Raw genomic sequence first — 15,664 nt, forward strand, 5'->3', positions numbered from 1 at the left:
GTTATGTTTTTTGTCATATATATACATATATATATATATTGATATTGTGGTACACACCTATAATTCCAGCACTCCAGAGGCAAAAGCAGCCAGATCTCTTGAGTTTGAAGCCACTCTGGTCTACAAAGCAAGTTCCAAGACAGCCAGGCCTACACAGAGAAACCCTGTCCTAAAAACAAAAATGAAAGAAAGAAAGAAACAGAAAACCTACACAGCCAGATTGCTGACAGTTGCAAACTCCATTTCCTATGCTTTATCCTCACCCCTTCTATATTCACACAGATTCTACCAGAGCAAGAAACCTTTCAATCAATATATTTGTGGGACAACAAAGCACATTAGGATCACAAAAAACAATATGGTGAGCCTCGTCTGACTCACTTCATTTCCTTAATCATACTCACTGTTTTTCTGGGAATATCCTTGAAATACATTGTAATTACTTAATTCAATTTAAAGTATTCACTATATTAAGCAAATGTTTATTCCCAAACGTAATGTCCTATTTGCTGTTCCATGGGGCCCATGAGAAGCGTACTATGATCATATTGGTACTCCCTGTTCTCCTTCCAACTGTCTCATATCCCCCCAGCACTTTTCCCTCCTGACATCACGTCCTTTCGGGTTCTGTAACCCACCCCACGACATCCATTTGGTGCTGTCCATATGTGGAGGGCTGTGGGATCATCCACTGAACCATGGATAGCCATCCCCAGTAACCACACCCTAGAGGAAAAATGTTCTCCCTCTTCTGGCAGCTCTCAACTGACTACAGCTAGGAATAAGCAAAACCACAAGAACTTCTCCACTTATTGTGGCATTATGACTGGCTTAATTTTGTGTGGGTCATATCTAGATAACCACTGCAAATGGATGAAATTAGAAAATATCATCCTTAGTGAGGTAATCCAGTCACAAAAGAACACACATGGTATATACTCCCTGATAAGTGGATATTAGCTCAGAAGCTTGAAATACCCAAGATGTAATTCACAGACCACATGAAGCATAAGAAGGAAGACCAAAGTATGGATACTTTGGTCCTTCTGAGATAGGGTACAAAATACCCAGGGGAGGAAATACAGAGACAAAGTGTGCAGCAGAGACTGAAGGAAAGACCATGCAGAGACTGTCCCACCTGGATATCCGTGCTACATACAGTTACCAAACCCAGACACTACTGTGGATGCCAACAAGTTCTCACTGACTGGAGCCTGATACAGCTGTTAAAGAGAGGCCCCGCCAGTGCCTGACAAATACAGAGATGAATGCTCTCAGTCAACCACCGAACTGAGCACAGGGTCCCAAATGGAGGAGCTAGAGATAGGACCCAAAGAGCTGAAGGGGCTTACAGCCCAATAGGAGAAACAACAATATGACCAACTAGTACCCTCAGAGCTTCCAGAGGCTAAACCACAAACCAAAGAGTACACATGGAGGAACCCATGACTCCAGTCACATGGGTAGCAGAGGATGGCTTGGTCGGACATCAGTAAGAGGAGAAGCCCTTGGACCTGTAAAGGCTCATTGTCACAGGGTAGGGGAATGAGAGGTCAGGAAAGCAGAAGTGGGTGGATTCAGGAAAGCAGGAGTGGGTGGATTCAGAAAAGCAGGAGTGGGTGGATTCTTGAGCAGAGGGAAGGGGGATGGGATAGGAGGGTTTCAAAGGGAAAAAGAAGAAAGGGGATAGCATTTGAAATGTAAATACAGAAAGTATCTAATAAAAAAATGTTAAAAAAAAAAAAAGAAACAGAAATTAAACAATAGAGCCAGAAGACATAATTTCAAAGTAGCCACTCCCTGACTCTAGTTCTTATATTCTGTGTGTGTGTGTGTATGTATGTGTGTGTGTGTGTGTTTGTGTGTGTGAATCACAATCAGTTTGACCTCATCTATAGCCACTGTAGCTGTAACAATTTATAAACAATTAGTTTCTGACACTACTCTCATTTTTGTTTTATGGCTATTGTAGGCTTTGATTCTATAAAGTCACTGACATCTTTCTTAAAAAAAAAAACAACAACAAACAAATGCAATCTCAACTACACACTAGGACTGTTACCTGGTTTTTTTTTGTTTGTTTGTTTTTTGTTTGTTTTTATTTTCTGATTCTTCATTTTGTAGGAGGCCATGAACTGTCAAGTAAACTTGACAAGAAATAAACTTGACAGGAATAAAACATGAATATATTTTCACACAGCCTTACATTTAGCTTTTAAAATTTCTACTTTCCCTTTAATATTCTTATTTAAATAGCCATAAAAGTAATTAAACTCATACACGAGTAGAGACAAGCAATACCATTAGATCAAGCCAAGCCAATTTATGTGTATGGGCTTTTGAGGGACTTTATTTTCAACTGCTCTTCTACTGATTATTCCTAACAGAAAGATCTCATGATTGTGACTGCTGTCATGTATCCACTGGAAAACCTTTACTATAAAAGTATATTCCAAATTGCTAAAAATTACCATTTAAAAGAACTTCTAACACTTTGTGCCATAATTTCCTCCTTAAATGATAATACGCTTCTAGGGAAGTGTTCATATTAGCACTAATATAGCTAATCTTCCAAAAGTATTTAAATAGTACTTGATCCATAGTAAGTCCTCAAAGGTTAAAAATAAAGAGAAGGGGGCTGGAGAGATGGCTCAGAGGTTAAGAATGCTGACAGCTCTTCCAGAGGTCCTGAGTTCAATTCCAAGCAACCACATGGTGGCTCACAACCATCTATCATAGGGTCTGATGCCTCCTTCTGCTATGTCTGAAGACAGCTACAGTTTACTCACACACACTAAATAAATATTTTTTTTTAAAAATATCAAAAGAAGGCAAGAGAAGACAAGCAGAGGAAAGGAAACAGGATGTTTTGCAAGGAGTAAATTTTAAACATTATCGTAGAGTAAATTAGGAAACATATTGTGTCTAGCCAACTATTTCATATGTGTAACTATGTAACAATTGTTTTTCTTAACCAGTGTTTACAAAAAGAAAACCAAGAAGGGGAAGCATCTGTGGGTAGAGTCCCTGGTCTTGTCTACAAAGGTGACCCTTCTGGACAAACACATGGTATTGTTCCCTGGTCTGAACATGATTACTTTCTTCATCACACAGAAACAAATTAGGAAAGTTGCTGTGGTGCACGACAATCATGCACTAAACAAAGTCCACGTTAATGATAAAATTGAGTTCTCTTTGTGTTTGATTTTCATCTCTCTGCACTCAATTATAAACAAGATATCCCAGAAAGCTGCCCATTAGTGGTTAATTGGGAATGACTTCTGCTACCATTGGTGATGCACTGGACTCCGCTGCTCTTCAGCTGAAAGTCAAAGAGGAAAACAGAACGACAGAAGCTGTTCCCCCGGTGACCCTGACATGGAAGCTCTGACACACAGGGATCAGTTTAAACAAAACAAGCTGAAATAAGATTGGATCTAGACATTGAAAATAGACAGGACAGTGTTTTTCATCTTTTGCTGTCATTTACCGTCCCTCAAGTAGACAAGGGTGTACGAACGAAATACAGCTCAAAATTTTCTATGTCAAAATGGCTATTCTTCAAGGTTTGAGAGAGTATTGAGTGAGCTCTTGTGTGTTATGCCTAGAAATAACATTTAGTTATTAATTTGAGGTCAGCATATCACCATCTCCTGACTGGAACTTCTCTCACATTACAAGCATAAACCACTGAACATTCTGATCTCTACCATAGGCAGAATAAATATATTTTGGAAGCTTCTATGTTAACAAGTATTCAATCACAAAGCCAAAGTCCTGGGCCTTGTCTGTTTATTTATGAACAGGTGACTTGCTGTATTACTAAAGCCATCTTCAGTCTTGATTTGAAATAATAAGTCCTTAGGACCATTATTCCCAAATTTGTACAAATTTATTTTGATACAATCTCTTTTTCTTACTGTACTGGCTGATTTTCTGTGTCAACTTGACACAGGCTGGAGGTATCACTGAGAAAGGAGCTTCAGTTGGGGAAGTGCCTCCATGAGATCCAGCTATGGGGCATTTTCTCAGTTAGTAATCAAGTGGGGAGGGCCCCTTGTGGGTGGTACCATCTTTGGGCTGGTGCTCTTGGGTTCTATAAGAGAGCAGGCTGAGCAAGCCAGGGGAAACAAGCCAGTAAGAAACATCCCTCCATGGCCTCTACATCAGCTCCTGCTTCCTGATCTGCTTGAGTTCCAGTCCTGACTTCCTTTGGCGATGAACAGCAATGCAGAACTGTAAGCTGAATAAACCCTTTCCTCCACAACTTGCTTCTTGGTCATGATGTTTGTGCAGGAATAGAAACCCTGACTAAGACACTTACCAAAAACAGGTTTTAAAGTAATATTTTAAAACAGAATTAGAAATGGCAGCTGTTCAGACAAAATCAAGCAAGGTTGAGTGCTACAGGTCATGGATACTTATTATTTAGCTTCTAGATAAAGAAAGGGGAAAAGAATCCACTAAATAAAAATATTTCAAATCCCTGAGATGTTAGTCACTTTTTCTGTTGCTGTGGTAAAACAAAATGATCAAAACTTTAAAAGAGAAAGTTTATTTGGATTTACAGTTGTAGAGAGCTAATAGCACATGGCGAACGGAACGGCACGGCACTGATCAGCATGCATGCTGGCTGGCAGGAGCTCAAAGCTCTGAGCTCACATTCTAAAGTGGAGTCATGAAGCAGAATCGACTGGAAGTGGAGGAATGCTTTAAACTCTCAAGTGATGAGTGACTTACTTCCTGCAGTAAAGCTGTTCCTCCTAAACCTTCCCAAACAGTGTCACCAACCAGGAACCAAGAATTCAAATGCCAAGCCTTGGGGGGACATTTCCCACTCAAAGCATCATTGTTAAAATAAAGACTTTTCCAAAATTAAGAAGACAACCTGAGGCTCAGGATAGAGCTCACTGATGAAGCTCTTAACCAATATGCATCACACACACACACACACACACACACACAACAAAATACTAATTACCCAAATAAAACCAATGATGATTTTCTTTAAATAACAAGAACCATAGAGAATGGTAAAGATTCATTAAAACAAACTTTAATATTTATTTGAAGGTTTTTTTTTTCCCTTTTTCTAACTGGTGTTGTACTGGCTGGTTTTGTGTGTCAACTTTACATAGGATGCAGTTATCACACAGAAAGGAGATTCAGTTGAGGAAAGGTCTCCATGAGATCCAGCTGTAAGGCATTTTCTTTTCTCAATTACGGATCAAGAGGAGAGGGCCCCTTGTGCATGGTGCCATCCCTGGGCTGGTAGTCTTGGGTTCTTGCAGTTCTTGCAAGCTGTGCAAGCCAGTAAGTAACATCCCTCCATGGCCTCTGCATCAGCTCCTGATTCCTGACCTGCTTGAGTTCCAGTCCTAACTTCCTTTAGTGATGAACAGCAACATGGAAGTGTAAGCTGAATAAACCCTTTCCTCCCTAACTTGTTTTTTGGTCACGATGATTGTGCAGGTGTGAAAGCACTTTAGAACTTTGGGCTAGAAGAGCCATTGGGTATTAAGAGCTCTCTGGAGTGTTTTGTAGGAGCTTGGAAGATAATATTGAGAACAGTGCAGAAGATGGAGGCCTGGCTTGTGAAATTTCAGAGGGAAAATTTAGACTCTTATCAGGGCTGTGCTGTTTTGAGTGTGAAGATTTTGTAATTTTGGTTAGCTGGGGCTGAAGAATCAGCTGTGCTTAATAAGACACCAGAACTAGTAAAACGAAACCTTTGCATTACTGGGACTATTGATGCTGGTTAACTAGAGCTAAGAAATTAACGGTGATTAAGAAAAGACCAGCATCTCTGAGGTAAAATATTCTGGCAAGTGTTTTCTGAGAGCAGAGAGGCTGTGTTCCAGACCAAGGTTGTACCTCGTGCTGCAGCAGGACGTGGTACTGTGTAAGAGTCACCCAGGTGGTACTGGTTTTGAAGCATGAAGGGGTCATGAAGAGCAGCTGAGGCTCAGCACTGTGAGAGGCCATGGAAGGTCATCGGTGAAGGGGCAGCCTTGGTTGCAATTGATGGCCCAAGACTGAAGGGGTCATGTGTTTTGGGGTTGCCAGTACCATGAGATGACCACCAAGAATAGCAGCAGCAGTGGAGTACAGGCAGCTGGAGCCTAGAAGACAAGCTGTGTGCTACAAAGGACAGAACTAAAGAAATGACCGAGGCCCTTGGAGGAGCCTAATAGATCATAAGTGGATCCCAGACATTGGACGTTGGATTTTGATTTTGATTTTGATTGTGACTGTGCCCTGATACTTTTTCCCTCTTGAAGTAAAAAGGTATTTTAGTGGAGCTCACAGTTAAGAGACTTTGGATTTTTAAAAGACTTTGAATTTTAAAAGATATTGGATATTTTAAAGAGATTGAACTTTTAGTATGTAAAGACTGTAGGACTTTTAAAGTGATTCAGATCTTGGGGATGAATAACAAAGTAAGGGTTGAGGCTTAAGAGTGATGTGTTTGTGTGTCAAGTTGACAAGGGGTTAATTGTACTGGCTGGTTTTGTGTGTCAACTTGACACAGGCTGGAGTTATCACAGAGAAAGGAGCTTCAGTTGGGGAAGTGTCTCCATGAGATCCAGCTGTGGGGCATTTTCTCAAGTAGTGATGGAGAGGGGAGGGCCCCTTGTGGGTGGTACCATCCCTGGGCTGGTGCTCTTGGGTTCTATAAGAGAGCAAGCTGAGCAAGCCAGGGGAAGCAAGCCAGTAAGAAACATCCCTCCATGGCCTCTGCATCAGCTCCTGCTTCCTGACCTGCTTGAGTTCCAGTCCTGACTTCCTTTTGTGATGAACAGCAATGCAGAAGTGTAAGCTGAATAAACCCTTTCCTCCCCAACTTGCTTCTTGGTCATGATGTTTGTGCAGGAATAAGAACCCTGACTAAGACAGGTGTCAACAGGATTCTTCTAATACAGAGAAATTCTACTTATTAAAAAAAAATACTGTTTAGGATGTTATACTGTTAATATCCTGGGATATTAACATTTCCATAAGAAATTTATACACTCTTTCACTTTTAGTTTGATATGAAAACACAAAAGCATTTCCCATTGTGAAGAACAGTTATTAATGGTGAATATCCTATCCATTCAATGAATACAGTAAACACATGGTAGTTCCTACAAATCAGACATTACCAAGCTTCCAAAACGTCACTGTGTAAAAAGTGAAGTTTCCTGATCAATTACAGACAGGATTATAGATTGTTCTATGACAGAAGTAGATATTGGTCACAGCATGAGAAGGATTTGTCAAGGTTAGAAGGGAAAGGAACACTTGGTGACAGGAAACTAGAGTTTGAGAATATGGAAAGCGTCTCCACATAAATACTGCTTCTTTCTAAGGCTATATAAAACTGGAAAAAGCCATTCTGTATAAAATGGACATTGTCTGGACTGCTCTGAAAGAAGACCAAACTAGTCAAAACTAGATAAAAAAAAAAAAACCACGTAGAGAAGTATGGTTCATATAAAGAATAAAGATAAAAATGAAATGGAAAGCACAAGGCATGAATGGGAGGCTCTGGTTAGAGCCAAAGGCATGGGATTCACAATGCAAGGAGAAACCACACTGGCCTGAAGACAGGTAAGTTCTCAGTGAGACAGTCATACGTGGGATTAGGACTATCAAGGAGAAAAGTTCTGGTGAACATGAAAACTGAACCATAAGCTTCTTATCAACTAATTCAAAAATCTCACACAGAAGCAAACAGGTCAGGGGAAATTCATCACGAGTTCAAACAGAACAACCTGAAGAGAATCCAATGTCTTAGTCTGATGGCCAATCTGAATAGTGTATGAAAATTGGGACAGGATGTATGAAGTTTTGTAAAGATAGGGCCATTTTTGAAAAACAATATGAATTTGAAACTGTGTTTAGAGAACATAGTTATAAATGCTTTGCTTGGGTTTGTTTTTTCCTGTATTCAATTGTATACAAATTCTAAAGAAACACTACTATCGTCCCTTCCTTCCTGTGTCCGGAACTGACAGTGCGATACTCCCAGTACAAAAAACAAAGTTCAATCCTTGTTATCTACTATATTAGGAAAGAAAAAAAAAGCACAAAAAATATTGTTCTTAAGTTATAGGTATAGGCATAAAATACAAAAAGGAACACATCTCCTTTCCCACTTATTTTTGCAGTCACAAATATAAAACATAAAAATACAATATTACTTTATATATTATTTTTTGTGTTTCGTATCAATATGCTACACACACACACACACACACCCACTAAAGAAAAGAGGGAAGAGTCAATTCTTAACAGGGCTTTATTCTCATCTACAGGAAAGAGGCCCTGCTAGACTCCTTTATTTGGGTTCATTAACATTCATTGTATTTGCAAACACAAAGAATCATCCTCTCTGCAGTAAAGGAAAGCATCTAATTCTACCTGTGCACGCTCTCAAAAATTAGATGTTTCAGGGTCTTAAGGTTGATTAAATTGAACTGGGTAACAAATGAAGTGAATGAGGATTTTCTGTGGGTCACAGAAGAAAAAATATCACATATAATAAATAAGGACATCACATGACACAATAAGAATGGCCAGAGTCTTATGATCACCGTACTCTATGGGAATGCAGTGACCCAGTGGAAGCCTCAAATCATTAAGTATTCCACTGAGCAGATGTGCTCTCAGCTTCTCACATCTTAGAGGGTTATTTTGAAGTTGGAATTAAAAAGGACAAATTCCCCCATGGTTTCTTTTCTCACCCAAGCAAATAAGTAATGGCAAAAATAATGTCACAGAGAAAGACAAAAAAAAATCGTAAATTGCAATGAAATTTTATAAAAATGGAAAGCAGTTAAAAGGATAAAAAACTAAAGAAAAAGGCAAAAAAAAAGGGGGGGGGCTGGAGATGGCTCAGTAGTTTACATCACTTGTTGGTTCTGTAGGAGTCCTGGGTTTGATTCCCAGAAACCACATGATAATTCACAAGCAATGAATGCTTTGCCATCTTCTGAGCTACGTGGGTACCAGGCATGCATGTGCATACACATTAAGGCACAGCATCCAGTAGCCCTTGGCACAAGGCAGAAGACTGGGCTTAAAATAACACATGGCTGCTGTGTTGCCTTCCTGTTAGACGATCAGGTCTCTATACAGCCCTCTGCACCCCTCCAATGGGAAATTCCAGTTTATTCTCTGAAAACTACTTAATAAGGAACCTCCAGACTCCTGAACAGTGAGCCCGGAAGATGGTTGGGAATAACCTGACTGAAAGTAGGTAGACCACTCTTCCATATTTTCTGCCCTTAGCTCCCGCCAATAGACTAGTATACATTCTGCTCTGCCCACTCAATATAATATACTGCAAATGTCAGCCCAAGAGAAGGAAAACATTACCGGGCGGGAGAAAAAAAACACAACAAAACAAACAGAACCCTTCACTTGCTCCTATCAGTTTATAGTCAGGCTGCTCTTTGACTATCTAACAATGAAACTCACCAGATAGAAATTAAAGGCCTTACCAGACTAAATTTAAAATAGAACTCCATAATCATGAATCATCATGTTGTGAGCACAACCTGCGAGATGACAGAGATTAAAAACAAACACAGGAAAATACGACCAAAAAGAAAAGCACTTAATAATATAACCCAACTTAACAGTAAAAGCCAAAAAACAAATCATTAGAGACTTTGAACGTATACCCAGAAAATCAAAACACCTGAAATACAAGATCATCTTTCAAAGTGTAACAGAAAGTCAAAATGATGCATAGGTTAAGAGACAAAGACAAAACCTCAGAGATTCGATATACAAATATTAGGTATCCATAAAAGCACAAAACGGCAAAAAGAGAGGAAAATTGACAATGACAGATTACATTGAATGTTCTAGAGATGACGGATCAAACTTTTCAGATCAATCTTCTGAGGCAATGACTGACGGGAAATTCTTCTGTGCTACATCACACAGGCCTCTTCATTGCGTCGTTATGCCTATCCAGCTCATTCTGGTTCTCAGTCATGACTTTTAATCTACTTCATTTTATCCCCCAGACTCTCTGCACAAACTATCTATTGTTCCTTTTGGCTGTCAGAAGAGAGTTAATATTCCATCTTCTAAAATGCTAATTTAATAAAAAAGGAGATCACATTCCAGACAATGATCTATAGAACATGGTACAACATGAAACTTTAGATCCCGGACATGTTCCCCAGTCTACTTCATTTGGACCACTCTCCCTTTCCATCTGAACCCTCATCCTGATGTGCAGTGTAGCACATTCCAGAATATGACCCTAGCAGTTAGATAGGCTCCAAGGAAGACACAATAACACCTTAACTTTGTAACCTTGTAAATTTACCTTCAAGAAGTACTCACTCCTTTCCTAGTACTACAGTGAAGGATGGAAACAAATGAATATAACCTCTAATTTTTTTCAACTGTGAAAATCGCAAATGTAGCTATGAGGTTGCATGCTTCTTTTCTAACAATCAATTCTGCAACATCTAAATATGTTTTATAATTGAAAAGCAGGATTCCTTCTATGTAATAAACTACATCTCTCCAAATTTATAAGTGAAAGTCTCCTAAGATGAGGTTACTTGGAAATGGGACCAGAGGAGAGGAGAGAGAATGGAGGAGAAGGTGGGGGGGGAGGGGGGACAAGAGAGAAGGAGGGGTAGGGGAGGTGGCAGGCAAGGTAGGAGGCAAGGCTATGCTGCTAGACAAGGCTAGGCAACATGAGGGCTACCATATGGGAAGAAAATCTTCAGTTTTCCCCCAGTGAATCTGTTTGGTTTACTTTCCTGATCTCTTTATCCATGTCTGATACACAGGTCTGGCCTCTGTGAAGCCTGTGTCCTGGGATTCTGATTCCACAGAGCTTTGGCCAGTGTCAGGCTCCAACAAGAAATCAGAGACAAAAGGGGACTGAGGGGACAGCTCAGTCAGATCAGTGTCTCCTTGAGTCCTCTGGAACAACAAGTCCTCTGGAACAACAGCTCAGTCAGAACAGTGTCTCCTTGAGCTCCTTCACTGGAAGGCTGTTACAAACTACCTTTACTCCTCAACTGAAGTCCAGTGCTCCTATAAAGACAGTGTAGTCCTCCCACAGGGTTTCAGTTATTAATTTTTTTTTCTAGTGGCAGAGAGGGGGTTACATTCTTGAGACTACTAACTCAGCAGTCTTGGGAACCCCCCAGTTTTTTCCTTGCATGCTCAAGTATGAAAATGGCTTTCTTAAAAATAATACCAATTTAAAGTGTACTGTTTGATTGTGCTATTTGCTTCCCCCTTGGGAGCTGGATGAATGCAACCTTTATTCATCCAGCACATTGGGTTAGAAAGACTTTCTCCCTGTGAGCTCCCTGATCTATTTCTAAATGCTTGAGTGTCATGATCCCTTATAAGTTTCTGTTGCTATCACACATCATGCAATGAATATATTGTTTATTCATTATTTAGTCCAATAGCACTTTCTATTTTAAATACATGTATGCTATATCTGAGTAGTGTGTGTGTGTGTGTGTGTGTGTGTGTGTGTATTCACTTACACTTCAAGAACATACAGGTAAGTATAGTATAAACAAAACTGATATTTAGTAACTATAAAAGTTGCAATGTTTTAAATAATGTATGTGGAAGGATAAACAACATGAATAATATGAATGTAATTAGCCTAAAAGTAAGTGGTCTTCCTTGTATCTTTGAGGGCATGAATGTTTAATTTATTTTATACCATTTTATCTTTAAATATTATTAAATTTTAAAAAATTAAGGTTTTACTTTTAACATGATATAAGTAGTTAAGGTCTTTTTTTCAACAGCTCAGTTGAAAATTTTAAGTGTTTTGCAGAGAACAAAATTATAACTTCAGCAGTGGATAATGCTTATTTTGTTAACGGTTACAAGATAATTCATAAGATATTTTCACAATAAAAAAGGTCAATCCCTTTGTGGACTGAAATACATTTTCAAATCCTGCTTGAACCACAGCTCTTAATTACCAAGAGAGAATACCCAGGGATAATAACATCAGAGCAAGGGGCCAAAAAGTTCCTATCAGTTGTCTTTTACAGAGATTTTAATACCTTTCCCCAAAAGGTACATCAGTTTCCATACATGAATAAATAAATATGTCACTGTTTAGTATTACCATAGCAGCTAAGGTTACCCTTAACATTTGAAATGTCTAAACACTAGTAATAATATCTTGTATCAGAGTCTTTACTTAATTACCCTCACCATAAATTTTAGAGTTTCATACTGAAGAAAGAACAGTTTGCCTAATTATTTTTTTTTAATATCTCCCTGCTGTAACCCGGTAATTCGTTTTATTTTTTAAAAGATTTATTTAGTGGATAAAGTATTCTGCCCACACATATGCCTGCATGCCAGTAGAGAGCACCAGATCTCATTATAAATGGTTATGAGCCACCATGAGGATACTGGGAATTGAACTCAGGACCTCTGGAGGAGCAGCCAGAGCTCTTAACCTCTGAGCCATCTTTCTGACACTAAAGAAATTATTTTTAAAAACCCAGATGAGAACATAAAAACTATTTAAACATGAGATAATAATATCTCCTAAAATAATTTCAAACATTATTTGATGTGATTAATGTAGACCACTTATGAAAAAGAAGCGGAATGTAATATGTAGCCCAGGCAGAACTTTATAAAGGCCTTCAATCAGAGTAAAGAGGGAGACATGTAAGGTGGCGCTAACATAGGGCATTCATCCCTGGGTCAGGCTAAGTAATCCTTATCAAAATACTTAGGAACATCTTTTTTAATACTTGCATATAAATGAGGCATCTTAGAGAGGAAATCTAAACACGAAATTCATACATATTTCATCTCTACCTTACACACATAGCCTGAAGATAAGCATTAGAAATTCTCAACAATTTATGTATGAAACAAAATTTCACGGTATGGAATTTTCCTACTGTGTCATCATGTCAGCTGTGAAAAGGCTTCTGATTCTGAAGATTTCTGAGTTGAAATTTTGGATTTAAAAAGCTCACAAACAGATTTGATTATTTTACCACTTACATAGAAACCACATGTTGAAATTCATTTACTTGGCACTTATAGCCAGAGAAATACCTGGGCTCATAAAACTATCTAAATAAGATAAAGGAAAAAGTAATATATTTTTCAAAGGTAGTAAATCCGCACAGTTCTCAGAACGGGCAAACCTATGGAACTAAGAAGGAGCCAGCTATTGAATAGAGCCTTTCAAAATTGTCCTTAAATGGGCCTCAGAGGTATTGTGGTGCACACCTAAAACTGAGTTTGGGGCAGGCGTGGCTATATGCAAATACTTCATCAAGAAAAGAAACAAACAAAAAGAGAGGAGGAAACATACCTTCAGTTTGGACCCATGAGGTATCAGCGGAGATTTATTCTGCTTGGGTGGGATATACAGCTCCCATTTTCCATATTCCAGCTTTTTATATGGGTGAGAAAATGGATTCCAACCACCTGAAAACATAAAAATCAGGTAAGCGATAATTTGCAAGGACTAGGAATTTAAAGTAAGATAGAACACAGTGCTGGCCTGTAAAACTAAACTTGCTTTAAAAAAAATAAAAATGTTGTTTTCTAATCAAAGTAATCCATGAGCCACTTAGAAAAACATAGGTGAGTTCAAAATTTGTCAGAAATGCTTTTCTGAGGTAGCAAGATGCTTAGAGTATAAAGGTGTTTGTCACCAAGTTTAATGACATGAATTCAGTCCTTGGGGCACGCACAATAGAGAGAACAAAACAATTCCTAAGATTTGTTCTAGGACTTCATTACACACGCCTTAATATGTGCAACCTGACAGACACAGAGAGATACAGACATGCACGCCTGCCAGCATACAGGCACCTAAATATAATTTTTAAATGTAAGTAAAAATAATTTTAAAGTGCTTCTACAAGTTTACCTTTGGTTTACTCAAATTAAACACAAATTTTACCATTTTCAAATGCACTTTTAAAATTTTAATCCATTTATTAGTAAATATAAAGTAAAAGAGTCATTTTAAATAAATACCAACAAAGAAAAATGATATGAGAAAGAATATTGTAGCCTATTAGATAAGATGCATGCATGTTCATAAAAGTTTATTGAAATAAATTTATGTACCCAAATTCATAAGAATATAAACTAGCTCAAATAAAATATAGGGAAATGCCTCAATCAGAAAGATAGAAAGTTAACCTCAAATATGGAGTAACTGTACACTAGGCTTCAGATGAGGGAGAAAATCCCCTATAAACAACACTCAACCCTTGCACACAGAGAAGCAACATAGTTGCAATATTTAAGCCACAGGTATGAGAGCAACTGGTTATGCTTACTGCAAATAAGCGAAATGGATCAAGACCTTCTCACACACCCCTGAATCATTCACACATGTACACCAAATTTACAAAACTTGTAGAGTCCCTAGAAAGAAAACAATCAGATAAAGGTATTTACAAACCTTGGATAGGGAGGATTTCTTTTTTCAAAGGAAGCATATACCAAAAACATAATTAATTAGTTAACTAATTAAAATGTTAAAGAAATGACTGCTAAATTTGATCACTAAACATAAGCTTATCTCCATATCTCAGAGACTAACGATGCCTATATTCTAACACCTACATTCAATCATTTAGTCAATAGGAAACATTTGAAAAACAACACAAGGATCAAAGAAACAAACCACCAGAAAAGAAGCAGGAAAAGAAACTATCCAAAGGAAGAAGGCAAAAGTTTCAAATTATCAAAATAAGGACATAAAAGAACAGTACTACAGAAGGTATAAATGACTGAAATCATCTTGACACTCAAGTGATACTAACTCATTATGTCTATGTCCAGGTAATATCCCAGACAAATTCCTGTAAGTCAATACGACAGTCTATTTACAACTGCTCACTGAAGAATTAATTGCAAAAGCAGAGAAGAAAGAGGAGGAGAAGGAGGAGGAGGAGGAGAAGGAGGAGGAGGAGGAGGAGGAGGAGGAGGAGGAGGAGGAGGAGGAGGAAAAAGAAGAAGAAAGTAATTTATAAATAAGCTACAGAATGAGTAAAACCTAGGTAGATGTAGATGGGCAGGTGACGTAATAGGATGATTCCAAATACAGATCAGAAAGCTACTTTCTGGGTTGGCAGTTTCAATTCACATTCCTACCAGCCACATAGGATGTAATACAAAGAAGTTACAGGGATGTATCGGAGCCGATGAACATGAAACTACAAAGGTGAACAGAAAAATACCTCTTACGTCAACCTCAAAAAAATATGTAGGAAGTTATGGATAGAGATGTGCATGTTGTAAAACTATTAAGACTGAAATGAGAATGTGAAATAACATCCAGGATGATTTTCTCTAAGATCAGAAAAAAATAACTTATACATGGGGCAGAGAAAGAAATGAAATAAGACAAGCAAAATATTTATCCCATTGAAGCCAGCTGAACAAATACAAGACTTCTCTACCTTCCCAGAAGTGCCATAATAGAAACTCACGATGTCAGGCCACTGTGCAGACACGCCAGTGCAAATAGCTTTCTTTACTGTCAATTATAAAGTGATGCTATCAGGCAAAGGACATCAGATCTTAACATACTGATGATTCCAAATACAGATCAGAAAGCTACTTTCTGGGTTGGCAGTTTCAATTCACACTCCTACCAGCCACACGGGGGAAT

At 38.4% G+C, this 15,664-nt stretch overlaps 1 protein-coding gene across 1 annotated transcript in view; it reads right to left on the reverse strand.

Moving 5' to 3' along the window:
• The window catches only part of Gbe1 (1,4-alpha-glucan branching enzyme 1), a 244,121-nt gene that overhangs the window by 155,261 nt on the left and 73,196 nt on the right, over positions 1-15,664 (reverse strand). The window contains exon 3 of the mRNA XM_052158831.1: positions 13,343-13,458. Coding sequence (XP_052014791.1) covers positions 13,343-13,458 — 116 coding nt within the window. The remainder of the gene's footprint in view (positions 1-13,342; positions 13,459-15,664) is intronic.

Source organism: Apodemus sylvaticus, chromosome 15 (genome assembly GCF_947179515.1).
Source record: "Apodemus sylvaticus chromosome 15, mApoSyl1.1, whole genome shotgun sequence".
NCBI classification, from domain to species: Eukaryota; Metazoa; Chordata; class Mammalia; order Rodentia; family Muridae; genus Apodemus; species Apodemus sylvaticus.